We start from the raw sequence: 14943 nt of genomic DNA, 5'->3' as shown, positions 1-14943 counted from the left end.
TATACTGAAATTAGTTTAGACCAGGGACTTGGAGCTTATGAAGCAGATGTAGACGTGAATAAACAGAGGGCTTGAGAGAGGTGAGTTCAGCATAGTTTGCTATTCACAAAGTTTATTTTCACTTTCTTTAAAAGGAAGCTCCTTGTAGCTTAAAGTCTTTTGTTATGTTGTTCATCAAAGGAATACCTGAAAGGGGTACTGCTTGGATCTTTCAGAATCTCCTTTGGAGAATTGTATGCAAAATCCATAGCAAGTAGAATGGCTGAAGCACCTTCTTAAGCACATAAAGTGGTCGGGCAAATGACTAAAATCCTGCTAGTTAATCGTGGTCTACCACATTAATGACCTTTTGACAAAGGCCATATAGGAAATGTAATGGCTGCTTTCGTTGAGAAGAGGTTGGGGTTCTTTTGAAGAATGAAGAGCTCCAGGTTGTGAAAACTGCAAAAAAAAAAAAAAAATTTAAAATTTCTGGATAGCATGGTCTTAAAGTTACCTTTTATGTTTTTATGGGTTTTTTTTCCCCAAGGCTGTCTCAGCCTGCTCAGCTTTCATTTGATTAGATATTCCTGTTTGTCCTTCACATCGCCTTTTTTTTGAGCCATTTTCCAGCACCACTGTATTCTCTTTGTGATGAGGGGGCCAGAATTGCACATAACATGCTGGATTTGTGCCATGGATTTATATAACAATGGAGTGGTTTTTTTTCTGCATTATTCTCTATTCCTTTGCTAAATATTTCTAATTTTCTTTTTGTTCTGCTATTGAGAACTGTCAATATTTCTTTTATGGGACTTTGATAGTTTTCCTTCCAAGGCATTGCTATTGAGTAGTAACATTCATCTTTGAGCCCATTCTATACATGCAATTAGGACTGGTTCATTTTCATACGAGTAACTCAGTATTTTTCTGTGTTAAGTTTAGTCTGATTTTATTGCTCAATATTTCTGGTCTTGAATTTACTCAGGGTTTAAATTTGTCACACGTATTTCATTACCTTCTTGAGTTTCCACACATTTTTCAGGTCATTGACCAGTTTATTGAGAAGTGCAGACCTCTGTGGAATTCTGCTTGTGATATCCATTTGTCTCCATTTGTTCTCCATTCCACTACCTACTGTTTCTAGCCTTTTATTCAATTACTTTTGCATTCAAGGACCTTCCTGCTTATACCATGTTTATTTAGATTACTTTAGCTTTTGACATTGGGTCTTGTCAAGAGCATTTTGTGACCTGTTTGGAAAACACCAGTAGAGTAGCTTTTCAAAAGCAGCAGAAGCTCTTCCTCTAAAAAATGATACTTTTTCAGGTGTTGCCTCATTCTGTTACAGTTTCTACTAGTTTTCCTGACATAAATATCAGGTGGAAAGGATCCTCAGAAACTTTCTTTACAAAGTAGTATCCTAAGAACCAAAGAAGATTCAAATGAAAGATCATGCACACCACAGTCAATAATTTGCCTATTTCACCCTTGCAGTTTGCTTGGGTATATAATGCCTAATACCTCGTGGTCTATCAGTTTGTTTCATAGTCTCTCCTGCTATGCCATCTATTTCAGACAGACCCTTTGCTAAATCCTCCAGAAGAATTTCCACTTGTGCTGATTTGCCACAATCATTTCCATTTTCTAGTTAAACACTTGCCTTTTAAGTTCCGCGTTTTCCTTCACCTTGTATTAGAAACAGCAGATAGCAAAGAGCATGTTGGGTCATTGCAGTGTCTTAAATGCTGATTTACAGACATAATCAGCAACACAAACATCCATGGTGGGATTTCCACAGTTGATCATTGGTGGTCTGGCTTTGCTGCCATTAAAGCCTCAGGGGTAGACTTTTTAATGGACTTTAAACCAGTCACATTAAAAATTTTAATCATGATTCACATTAGTGTTCAGTCTTAATACTGGCATTATTATGCAAGGCTCTTTGGTCCATATCCTGCAGGAGTTGAGGCATCATCATATTCCCTATGGTCTCATATATGAAATAGGATGCCTAGCAGTCCTAAATGAAAATTTGTCCAATTTTCTCAGACTTTTAGATGTAGTAACAGGAGGCATTTTTTAAAATGTGTTCACAGAGAATGATATGAAGTGAAAAACCTAAATTGGCTCTATTAGAATTCAGTTCTTTGAAAGAGTTTTGAAATTGGTTTATTTATCAAATCATGTAGGAAACCAGCAACAGGGTCAGTGTAACATGGATAGTGTTACTGTGACATTAAATTCAAGTTGCTCTCTATATAGTTAATAACATGATATATGTCATTTTTTTGGTATACTGACAGTTTATCTTCACAATACATACAGTAGACTGCATTTTCAAAGAAAGATGTAATGAGCCTTATAACTTGACAGAGGATTCCTGAGACTATTGAAATGGAAAAGACATTATAATATAACTTGGCTGTGTAAGATATTAATTTTCACTGTATCTATTCAAGAAAATTCAACATCAATGAGCTCATTAAATCTGATGTTAAAATTTACATCATTAGATTTCAAAGCTGGCGAGCAGGCATAATTCTTTAGTGATGGAGTTTCTCTGGGATTATTTTTTGTGGCATTTTTGAGAAATTAATTGTTTATTTGACAGACAGGTGGCTGTATAGTGCTTATGGCTGATCTTAACAATATGTGACAGTAAGGGAAATTAGAGCTCATTAACATTCATTCGACCCAGTGTCTGCACCACTGATCAATGCTTGGACTACTTGTATGGCTTGAAATGCTTAATGAATCTTTGTTCGACAGGAACCAACTGCTATTGGAGGAAAATGTGGATGATCTGATAGCTGGCAGAGTGAATACGGCCTGCACTTTACAAACAAGGAAAATGTGAATAATTGGGGAGCAGAATGAGTGAGAGAAGTCTTTTAAGGCTTGTGGAGATTGATAAACTGTATTATGATTGACACACACGTTCTACATTTTGCATAAAAGTGTTAGCATCTGATTGAGCGGAAAACCAGGGGAAAGAGAGATTGCCTATGTGATTAGTGGAAGGTAATCAACCATCTGTTAGGCATAATGCACTTACTAACAGTGAAGATGGAAAGCATATGTGTGGATGTGCTTACACAAGATCTCTCACCTTTTATACAAGTATCCATGACAATATAGGACTTTATACAAAGAATTAACATAAGGCAAACAAATATAGTCAATTCATCTATTTTTTTTCTGCCACCAGAAACAGTACAAGCTGGTAGCTATGCTGTAGGGTTTATAAATGTGTTCTTTCTGCAGACTGAAACAGTAGCTTTTAAAGTGACAGAAACAAATAATTTGAGGTGTATTTGTTAAAAATAATGGTGTCATAACTGCCACTTTGATTTTGATGATGAAAATAAGGTGATGCCCTGAATATATTGAGAGATGAACATTTAATTGATCAGGACATTTGAAATTGTATTTTCATCTGTTCACTTGCAAATTTAAGATCATCTAGGTTGTACAGCTGTTCTAGGTACAGAAAAGATTTGGTTTAGGAGAAAATTGGAGCCTCATGCAGTATGGCTTGTACACCTAAAACTGTCATTGATGCTACCAGGATTTTTGTGACCTAGAAAACAAGACTAAGCATGAAGGAAATTAATTGCTTCTTTACCTATTTTCAAAAATTATTTTTGCATAGTAATGTATACTTCTAAAAAAAATTCATTCATTTTAAATACCTGTTCTACAACTTAACATAGTGATTTACAATTTACTATCTATACATCCCACAAAATCTGGAAAAACAAAATATTCCAGAAATATAACAAAATCTAGGCCCAACATTTAAACTAGTCACTTAAAATACCCACATATATGACTCCAATTTATTGTTTAACTTGATCATCCATTCCTATCCTTTTTTTTTTTAGCAAATTTTGTAATCCACTAGATGACATCATGATATATTGTCCTTAAATACACTTTTCACATTTCAAATTAAAACTGGCTTTGCTAAAATTTATCATGTATCACTGATGGTACATTATGAAAATTCTGGAACTGCTGAGAAAGGATTTCTGTGACCTATCTTGCTGTTTCCACCTTCCATGTTTCAGTATAAAATTATTATCCTAAGCATCAGAGGGGAATAGATATAGAAAGAGGACAATAGATGCCTATATGAGAACGGGGTGGAGAACAGCTAATTTGATCACCTTCGGTAGCTGGTGGCTTAACAAAACTTCATGCTTGCAGGTGGCCAATAATCCAAAAAGCAGAACCTACTTCTGATCAACAGTATTTTGACAACTTTTATAACTCCTAAATTGCATAACGTAGATATGCCTATGAGGTTTGCTGCTGCTTCTGGGCCTGTTTGGTTGCTATTTAGTCCTCCAGCATTAGAATTTTGTCGAAACGCCTGTGCATCAGCGGTCCCGCACGCAATGCCCGGGGGTGCGTTCCCGTGCGCTGCGGGCGCAGCCCTGGCCGGGTTGCTGTGTGGCTCCGCTGGGGGAGGGAGAGCGAGGTGGAGCTTTCGCTTTCCCCGGCGATTTTAGGAGCTCTCCCGTGACCGCACTGCTTCAGTGCCAATCTTGTTGGAGAGCTCAGGAGAACCTTTCCGTTTTCCTTTCTCACAGCATAGCTGGATGGGGATGCCTTTTTCTTCTTCCAGGAAACAATTTAAAGAATCTGTGCCCTAGTGCTTGGACTCGGTCATTTCTAGCTGCAACAGTTTCTCCTTTCAAGCGTTTGTGAGCTTTTTAAAGCTTTCCCAGACCTTGCTAATTAGTATCTACTGGATGTTTTATTACCTTTGTAGGATTTTTTGATTATTATTGTTTTTTGAAGAATGTAAAAAGAATTATCTATTTTAAAGCTTCTCCACATATTCTTAACTGATGTGTTGCAACTTGTGATCTGGCAGAAAGGAAAGGACTTAAAGGACTTGACTTTAAGAGCAACTAGGATTAAGGAGGCATTAACTGTAATGCTGGAGAGCCACTATTATAGTCAAGCACATCGTAACAAAAAACAGGTCAGCGGGTTCCTAATGGTTGCTAATTGCAAATTCAGTGTATCAATGCTAGAGCTATGCTCTGCATGCAGCATGGACTAGCTTTTGTTTGCTTCTGCAGGAGCATGTTTTAATTTCTGTTTGCTAATTGCTTTAATGTCCTTACTAGAGCTGAGTCACATTGAAAAACTCTGCAAGGGTGCCAGGGTTTTTTTCATGTGGAAAAACTAGCAAGCAAGCACTGCCCTTCCTGTGTTTCTGTATAATTTAGTGATTCAGGGCCAACTGTTTTGCTGATTGGCATGTTTAATTTGTTAACAATAAACATACAGAAATAAGGACCACATGTGCTTCCCCAAAATTTCATTTTTGGGAAAAAAAAAGAAAGAATATGCTTAAAATAGTAAGACAGTTTGGGCTCTTAGAACAGTTGATTTCTATGCTTTAAAACTAGGGCTATGATCAGCAGCATCTAAGACAAAAATATTTTTAAACTGAGTGGTTTGTCTAACAAAATATTTTGAGTATTTACAACAACAGTCTTTAAGCTGAAAAACAGGCAATGAAAAGAGATGAATTTGAAAAAAACTCAGCATCCTGAATGTTAATTTGATAAAGTCTTGCTGCAGAGCTTTTTATTTAACACCATTTAATACTGAATTTTTCAAAAATTGAACTAAAAGAGTTGGAAATTGTACAGCAGACAGTGAGAATGTTTGGAATCTTCTTTCATTTCCTTTTCTTGGTTGCACTGGTAGAAAATTTTGTTCTGAAGTGCCAAATGAATATTTACTGTCAGTTTAATGTGAGTTCTAAATATTCTCTTGTGAGGGTGATAGGTATGCAAAAGATAATTTACTAAGTAGTGGCATGATAGGAAATATAATCACATTAACATTAAATGCAATTTCTTTGTCCTGGCTATGATAAGGAGAATGATGTTTGGATACTTAGTACTCTCACTGCCTGCAGGAGTAGTCTCTGGATGCTGAGCCTCAAAATATTTAGGAAGATAACTCATTAGCTACAGTGTAGTCAATTTAGTAGTGAAAGGCACTGGGTTTTCTGCAATCTATTAGTTTTTGTGTTGAGTAAAGTTTGCAGGTTTGTTTATTTCTTGTTTGTTTGTTTTTTATTATTAATAGGTTTTAATGACAGCTTTCTGCACTACATACAGCTACAGTGTACAGAGAAAGATATATATAGTAAAATGTTTTACTAATTCACTTTTTCCTGTTGGCCTCCAAAGTGTATATTGATGACACAGCTTTTGGGCTTTCATAAGGCCACTTTGGAAAATGATGTTTTAATTTTAGGTACTTATTTTGACATTTGGAATTCTTATCTCTAAGTTTTTCTAGATTTGTTTCTTAGTGCAATGGTTCTTAAACTAACAAAACTACAATAATCTAAACTTCAAAACAAAAATAGATAAATCAACCAAGTGTCCTTGATATTTGCCTCAAGTTTGCCTTCAAAGTTTTTGTTGTATGTGGTCAATAATCCAGTGGACAGTTGGGAAATTTCAATAAAACTTGAGATATTCTGTGTTTAGTCATAAACCTTAGACCAAGGAATATGTTCTAATATGTACTAATTTACAAATACCAGTCCTGGTTTAATTTGTGGAGCTCAGTAAAGTTCTGCTGACTTTGTCAATGTTCACTTATTTATGTTGCATTTGTAGAAAATCAGCACATTCATTGTCATTTCCGTGGTGATTGTTTACGATGAGAGAAATGCATTATTTGTTATTTTTCTCATAGAAAGAACTTGTTTGTTCAAATCAACAAAGTTCCTTTGAAAAAAATCTATGTAGTCTTGAACTTCTAGTGTAGATTTGTAGGGTGAAGAACTTATCTAGAAGGACAATACCTCTCAGACATTATCAATTACTCCTTGTGTCTTGAATACTTTTTTGCTAAATTTAGTTTCATACAGCAGTCTCTATTCTTTTTATCTTTGCAGCTATTTTTGAAAGAAGTATGGTTTAGACTTTCTCATGTCAGCCATGGACGTAGCACTTTCTCCCATGAGAACACAAGAACTGGATCCAATGACATCTGATGCATCTCCCATGCTTATAAACATGACTCCTACAGTGGAGCAAGATGGGGAAGAGGATGTCATGAAGGAGCTTGATTCTGGTCAGCAGTATGAAAAGCCACCTCCTCTACACACTGGGGCTGATTGGAAGATTGTTCTCCACTTGCCAGAAATTGAGACCTGGCTTCGGATGACATCTGAAAGAGTCAGGGATCTGACCTATTCTGTCCAGCAGGACTCAGATAGCAAGCATGTGGATGTGCATCTAGTACAGCTGAAGGTAGGATGAATTTTATACTGTAGACTTCCCAGTGAAGGTGGTTCACTCAACCTTGCAATTAGTAAAGTACACAAAGGGGCTTTACATAACTACTGTAGCATGTCTGACAGCATGTGTTAAAAAGTGAATAAATCATTTTTCAGAGTGATAATAGAAACCATACAATTCTCCTATTTTTGTAACATTATTTGCCCATCACTTAATTCAACATTCATAACCATATTCATGAACATGCACACTCCAAAATCAGCTAATACAACATTAGCAGTAACCTGTTAGGAAATCTCAGAAGTGTCTCATTGGTTTTACTGGGCTTCTGTACCTAAAACTCCTAAGTAAAATTCCAGTAAGATTCCTAAAATTCCAATAAGCATGGCCACTCACTTGAAAATTAAGCAAGTTTCAGAGGTAGTAGGGTAGACAGGTGGTCTAATGGCTGGCCTTCCAGTCATGTAAAGATTACATTGAAGATTGAACTCAAGTGGAACTGCATGCAAAATTGTAAATAAGTAGAATTTTTTTTTCAGTTCTGACACTTGGCAAGAATTATGAAGTGGTAAGTTTTAAAGAGTCACTAACAATAAATCAATATTTTTTTCCTTTATTTATTTTTTTTCCCAGGAAGACAATGAATTAACAAGACTGGAATTTGTCCCCCAAAAATATGTGTCTTGGATAAACTTATAAGAGCAAAAATCTCCTTCCAATCTGACAATCATACACAAGTATCTTTAAACAATTATGTCTTTCTTGGTCCCAGATTTAAATTTAGTTGCTAAATCTTTAAAGATACTAAGAAAATTCAAGGTGAAATTCAAATACAGTCTGGGACTGTAAGTGTAATGCTCATTTGCATGGCTTGGTTTGCTGCAGCAGATGAAACATGCTTTTGAAGACAGCAAACAAGCTCCAAAAATAGCACAAATGTTATCTCTTCAGAATGAGCTGTCTTCAGATTTGCACTCTGAGGCCTGTGTATGTGAACATAGTCTTCCTTCATACTCAGTGCAATGGCATTTTATTTGTGTTTATTTTAGGACTGGAGATGTAAGCTGTCTTAAAATACAACTCTATATACTAGCACTAACCAGAGCGATTGTACCGTAATCAGTCCTAACCAAACAGAGAGCTGATCTTGAATTTTTTATGGTCTCACCACTTTTTATTAAAAAGTTGGAGTAGATATTGACAGCTTTTGACAAGGACTAAAGCCACAGTTTAGGTTTTAGTAGATACTCTGAAAAGGCATTTCTACAGGCAGAGACAGTAAATCTTGCCAGACTTGGTGCTGATTCTGATCTGGAATTGTTTGTGGCTGTAGTAGTGCAGCACTGAGCTGAAACTCAAGGTCTGTGGAGCTTGTGAGTGGTATTTGCACACAGCTTTGGGCTGGCTCAGAGCAGAAGCAGAACTGATTTGTGCCTGCTTATGAAATGAGAATATTCTGTACAAATAACACCTTCATCTGTCCACTAAAATGTTTTATTTCCAAAAGGAGGTCAGTGAATGGATAGCATTACTCATGGTTTTTCTTCTTTTTAGAGTTTGTTTATGAAGTTGCAAGAGCCAATGGTAATGAATAAAATACTTTCCTAATGGCTTTATCTATGTAAGCAAATGCTGTGGCTATTGGGAGTGTTTGGGACTAGGAAGAAATCTGGTTAACAAAACTGTAAAAAAGGATAAAAGAATAACATGAAGGAATCTAAATTATCTGCAAATCCCTGGCCTGTCAGCCTTGGAGGGCCTGTCATTGAGGGTGGAGTCTCAGGAAAGTGCTTTTTTCCTATGTGTTTATACAAGTGTATCTATGTGTGTGCATGATAATGACTTGTATTTGAAGATTTTTTTAAATTATGTGATATATTTTAATTTTTTGCTTCAGAAAGTAGCATAAAAAGAAGAAGCTTTTAAAAAGATCTGAAGTAGTACTGAAAAAGGAGTAAAGTGTTAACAAACACATTAGGAACACAGAACTGTAACCTGCTTACCTTTACATCTGCACACAGACAAAAAGAAAAATGACTGTAAAAACAAGTGTTGTGAAATTGCTTTACACAGGCTTTAGATATATTTCAAATTCTTTATTCTTTATTCTCTTGCATTATGTAACTTTATGAAAGTCACCTAAGCAAAACTCCCCCAAAAAACCCCAAACAAACAAAAGAGCAATCATGACCTCATACAGATATTATTTTTGATTTCCTCTGTGCTCTGAAAATTTTCCTGGAGGGTCTACTTCGAAATATGTGTCCTTCTGGAACTGTTGTGCCCAGGCTTGACACTGGGCTCAATGTGAAGCCTCACCATTGCTGAATAGACTGGAAAAAGTGTTTCACACATCTTTCAAACAATCTGTACCAGTTTAGTATATTCTTTTCTTCATAACAGCAGAAGGTTGATTCATGTTCAGCTTGTGATTCACTATAATTCCCAAATTCCTTTCCCACAATATGAGTTTTTCACCTCTCTTATTCATTTTATTTGTGAAATTTCACGTAGGATCTTACCTTTGTCCGTTATTAAACCTTTTTTTCTTCTTTTATGCCATTTCTCAAGTATCTCCTCTAAGCACACACATTGGTTTTGTCTTCAAATTTAAGAAGTCTTCTCTCTACTCCTCTGTCCAAATCATAACAAGTAAAATGAGTGATACAGACTCAGGATAAAAGTCTATAACAGTAGTTTCTGAATAAAATTTTCAAACTGCAAGTGTAGCAGTAAGGCAAAATTTTTAATTTTCTCATAGTTTGTTTTCCTCAGCCAGGAGAGGTCCAATCCATTTTCATGCAGTTTTCTATTTGTTTTGGATGCTTAAAATTGGTTTCCTTCCTCTGACTGTCAGTTGGCTCATGGTGACAAGACTGTTTTGAGGATTCAGACATGGCAGATTTTTAATATTTTTAATATTGATAAAATTGCTCAGCACACAGATCATCTCTTTCTCTTGTGAATATCTGCTCTGTACCCCTGTCTGTGCTTCTGTTCTTTCTGTAATCAAGAGCATTGTTTCTTTTTTTGTGGCTTGTTCCCTAGGGATTTTGGTATTTGCTGCCAGTTTCTTTTCATGTTATATGACTTAGGGCTTTACTAACCACCACTGATCCTTTGAAAATACTTGTTTCTCTCACTTTTGCAATGTCCTTTCTCAGAACTAGCCACTCAGCATGAGTGGGAGGCTTGTCTTATATTGTCCCTTGGGAAATTTCCTGGAAAACTCAGCTTCAAATGAGTGCTTCAGTAAAACAGTTGCATGAATCATAACTCTACAGATTCCAGAGTGCCCTATATTAGTCATTTATCTGTTCATCATTCTTAAGCTGTGCTAAGATACTTTTACATCTCTCTAACACATTCAGTGTAGCTGTTAGCAATTGCAAATATTGTAAAAGAGATTTAAAAAAAGATGATTTTTTTAAATACAGGCAAATATAAAAGTGCTCTCTTTGTCCTTGTATTGTCTTAACCTGCTGAGATACTTTCATGATCCATTTAGCTTTTTTTATTTTGAATAAAATATACTTGCTTTTCTGGCAAAATATTTCTTGGAATCCTTTTGAAATATAACTTGCATTCAACTCACTTTCTTCTGCTTTGTTTTATATCACTTAACTCTCTCAAGGAAGGGCCTAGTGTTTCAACTCATTGATTAATGATTTCTATCTTCTTGTAAAAAAAAAAGTCATTTTGGATGATCTAGTATAATTTTCTGCATCTGAGATGTCTGTTAACTTCTAAATTATTCTAGAGTAAAGCACTCCATGACTGATTTGTGACTGAAATGTTTGAATCATATGTTACACATTGACATAGAAATGAACACATTTTATGCTCTGATAGTGTCTTTAGATCTTTGCAGACCACTGATATTTTCTCTCTTTCCAAGCAGAGAGACTTCAGTTGTCTTTTTCCAGGATACTTGTGTCAGTCTCAAACATCTCTTGACTGGATCTTTCATCTTTCCTCCTAACTCCTACCACAAGATTTTAATGAACTTTGGATAGAGGTCAAATATCATGCAATCATTATCCTTTTGCTCTCTCTGTTTCCACGTTTTTGAGGGACAAAGAGTTTTTAGTTGCTCTTTAACTTGAACTTAAATTCTGGATAAGAGTAGAGTGTAAGGAATTATCAAGACAAGATATTAAAGGGTAATAGTTTCTAACATATCTCCAGTTTGCTACAAGTTATTCCTTTTCTTTCATTCCATTACGATCATTTTGTAAAAATGTAAAACCAGGGTACTGTACATACCTTTCTCATCCCTTCCTCTTGAATTCAGTAGGCTTTTATTGAATAAATACTTTTATCTGCCACATGTCTTCCTGTAACATTAGAAACAGGTCTATTCTTCTCATCTTTGATGACTTTCAAAGTTTCTATTAGTCAGAGGCTTGTGACAACACACCTTGCTTCTGCAGCTGTACAGCTTTTCAGCTGTGCTATCTAAACTACCTCTAACTAAGTGCACAGATGAAGTTTTCCCAGAATTTGAATCTTTAGAGTGTACAGACAACTGTGTACTATAAGAGATCTTGGAGAAGCATCAAGCCTTATCATGTTACCATAGAAAAACTGATAATTTACAAATTATCACAGAAAATGATAGTGACAGTCTTTACACAAGGTAGCATAGATGGAGATCCTAGCGGAGTTGACAGAAGTTTTCCACAAGAGATAAACCCGAATTGGATTAGTTGATGCAACTTTGTCCAGCTGTTTTTCTTGTGGACAAGATAGGATCCTGATACTTCAAGTGAAAGGTTGCTATGCATATTTATATATATTCAGAAGGAGGTGATGGGAAATAATGACTCTTAAATTGACAGAAATATTTCCCAGAAGACTTCTGGGCATGTTAAACAGTTATGCTTCATGAAACAAATTTCTCTGACAAGCAGTATGAGTGTCTACACAAGCAGATATTACTATAAATTTACTATAAATGTCAATTTTCTAGGTACTAATCAGGTTTAGACGCTCTGGTCACTAAAGTCTATTAAGAACACATTCCTTAAGGTGCAATCTATAGTTCCTCATAGAAAAAAAAAAAAACCCGTCCTGTTTGCTTATAACATTTCTCAATAAACACAAGAATGCATTGGTTTACTGCTACTTATATATTATCATTAGTGCTGAAACTATTTTTATTGTTACAAATATTTTATACTAAACATGTATTTGTTGAGCCTATGTAGGCTCTTACATGCCTTTAACTTTAAGTACCTGAGTATTCCCAGTGAATATCTTGATTTATTAAAATTCAGATAATCTGTTTTTCAACAGTAACCTTAGAAAAAACTGTAAAACCCAATATTTTTTTAATCTAATTTTAAATTATGATCTAGTGTAGTTGTATATAATACTACAACTTCAAAGTTAAATTTTATGTCTTTAATCTTTAGCCAATCTGTGTTGATAATTAAAATTATGTTTAAAAAATAATGTCAGGTTATCATAATGCTTCTTAAAAATTAGCTGTTTTTAAACTGTGCCATTCAGACTACCAGAAAAATTTTCCACCTCTCATGCTGGGTATTGTTCAGTCTGTGCAGATAGAATGAAGTCACATTGATTTTCCTTCTTCTGTTTGAATTAGGTAAACAAGTCTATTGATATAGCACAGATTTATGCAAACCCACTGTGCCCTAATTGTCTGCTTGGGTGCCATAGGAGACATAGTATGACCACAGAAAAAGCATACATATTTTGCTGGAGATTCAGCTGCCTTCTAAAGAAAGGTGGTCATTATTTGAGGGATCAAATTAAATAGAAGGCTGGTGGTTAGAATAGAATAAGAGATGAAAGAATTGGGAGCTAATAAAAAGAAGAAAAAAAATGCAACCCAGTAAGAAATTCCTATCTGTTTCCGAGCATGGAAGTGAGAACAACTTGGTTAGTCATCTGTTATCTATATATCAAGGGAATGAAAGTAGCTAAAAGCTGGAAAAGACTTAACTGGTAACCCCAGTGATAATGGAGGATCTGGCCTGCATAATTTATCAGGATAAATAAATAAATAATAGACGTTGCAGACAGTGTGATTGGACCCTTTTAAAGCTTGGACTTTCTTTCTAGAAGAGCCAGGAAAGGATACCAACAAAAATTATTTAAATTAATGTTCTTGTGACAAAGGGACAAACATTCCTTGGAGTGGTAGAAGACACCAGCACTGGATATTCCCTCTGGGTTTGGGGAAAACAGATTAAAAAAAAAATAGGAGGAAAAGGTGGAAAAAAGGGCATAGATTATGTGATAATTTTATTTGAGGTCCCTATGCATGGCCTTTGGAAAGGAATTGTGAAGAATGTATGGAGCACCTAAGCCCTCCCTTTAATGCAATGGTACAATAAGAACAGCTCCTTAAATCAGCTTGAGTTTTTTCAAAGGAAACCAGTAAGGACACACTGAACAAAAATTCTGCAACCTGTGACATTTCCTCCAAGGGAATGCTCTTCTTGCAAGGGTAGAGACACATTCATTAGTTCTGAGCAGTACATTTGGACATAGAAGGGTGATGTGTAATTTAGGGGGGCTGTAGATTAGAGTAGCAGCTACAATGCTATGGAGGTCTTAAGGTTGTCCTAAAATAGACATTTGGATTGTTCAGCAGTCAGGAGACTTAGGAGGTAAGAAAGGATAACATTTGCCTGTAAAAAGAGAATTGGAACTTGAAGAGGAGGAAAAAAGTTGCTCTTTTACCACTCAGTTTTTTCATCTAGTTCTAGAAATAAAAACTCTGGAAAATTTCACTCTCATTTGGACATCTACACTTTTGAAATATATACTTATTCCAGAATTTGTGGTTTAGACCTCTTTGTGGTTTAGAAATACTTGTATGCTTTTAATTGCACTTTGATCAAATATTATTATTTCTCCTCTTCTCCCTCCATATGGCTCCTACATGACAATATGTTAATACAGGCTTTAGAAAATGAGCTAATGTACTCTACCAATGGTCTCTGGAGAAATATAAAACTAACTATCAGATTCCAGCACAGATGTTACCTATTACAGGCTCTTTTAGTCCATATCCTAATCTGGCTCAGACACAAATACTGACTGAATATAATGATGTAATAATATAAATACTTTACAGTATGATGTAAAAATGTTGTATGCTAAGTCATTGTGCAAATCAATTAACGAAAACAATTGCTGAGAAAATATATTTTGGTTTTCAGCATATGTATATGTGATGATAATAACACATATTGACATCCAGATTTGCTGGAAAGCCCTAAATTAATGCTATTTCAATGGTATGAGTAAGATTTAGTATTATCAAATTTTAAAATTAACAGTCATTAACATTATGTCATTATTTTTATTTGAAAGTAAGAATGGCAAGGGAGTTTTTATTATGGTAGTTGTGACTTTGTTGAAAGAATTTATATATATACATATATGTGTAAATATCTATGTGTGTGTGTGTGTGTAAACAAAAGCATACACACAAAGGCAGTGCCAAATAAATCCTCCTGGTGATTTTTTTTTATTCTTGAGGATTTGTTTAGAAGGTAGGATATTATTATGTTTTATAACAGTCATCTAGTTCTGATCTGCATTGTGACCTATTATGTTTATTGATGTTTTCTTGCTTTACATATTTCAGTAGTCTTTGTGGACATACTTCTTATTAGTCGTTACACTGACTGGGTTT

General features: G+C 35.2%; 1 protein-coding gene across 1 annotated transcript in view; it reads left to right on the top strand.

The window, feature by feature from the left end:
* Positions 1-6956: 6956 nt before the first annotated feature.
* The window catches only part of LOC103798523 (A-kinase anchor protein 6-like), a gene marked incomplete at its 3' end in the record, with an annotated part of 40549 nt that continues 32562 nt past the window's right edge, over positions 6957-14943 (top strand). The window contains exon 1 of the mRNA XM_009070793.1: positions 6957-7280. Coding sequence (XP_009069041.1) covers positions 6957-7280 — 324 coding nt within the window. The remainder of the gene's footprint in view (positions 7281-14943) is intronic.

The sequence above is a fragment of the Acanthisitta chloris genome, unplaced genomic scaffold (genome assembly GCF_000695815.1).
Source record: "Acanthisitta chloris isolate BGI_N310 unplaced genomic scaffold, ASM69581v1 scaffold43902, whole genome shotgun sequence".
NCBI lineage: Eukaryota > Metazoa > Chordata > Aves > Passeriformes > Acanthisittidae > Acanthisitta > Acanthisitta chloris.
Note: the sequence above shows the minus strand (reverse complement) of the source record. Positions and strands in the feature narration are given on the sequence as shown.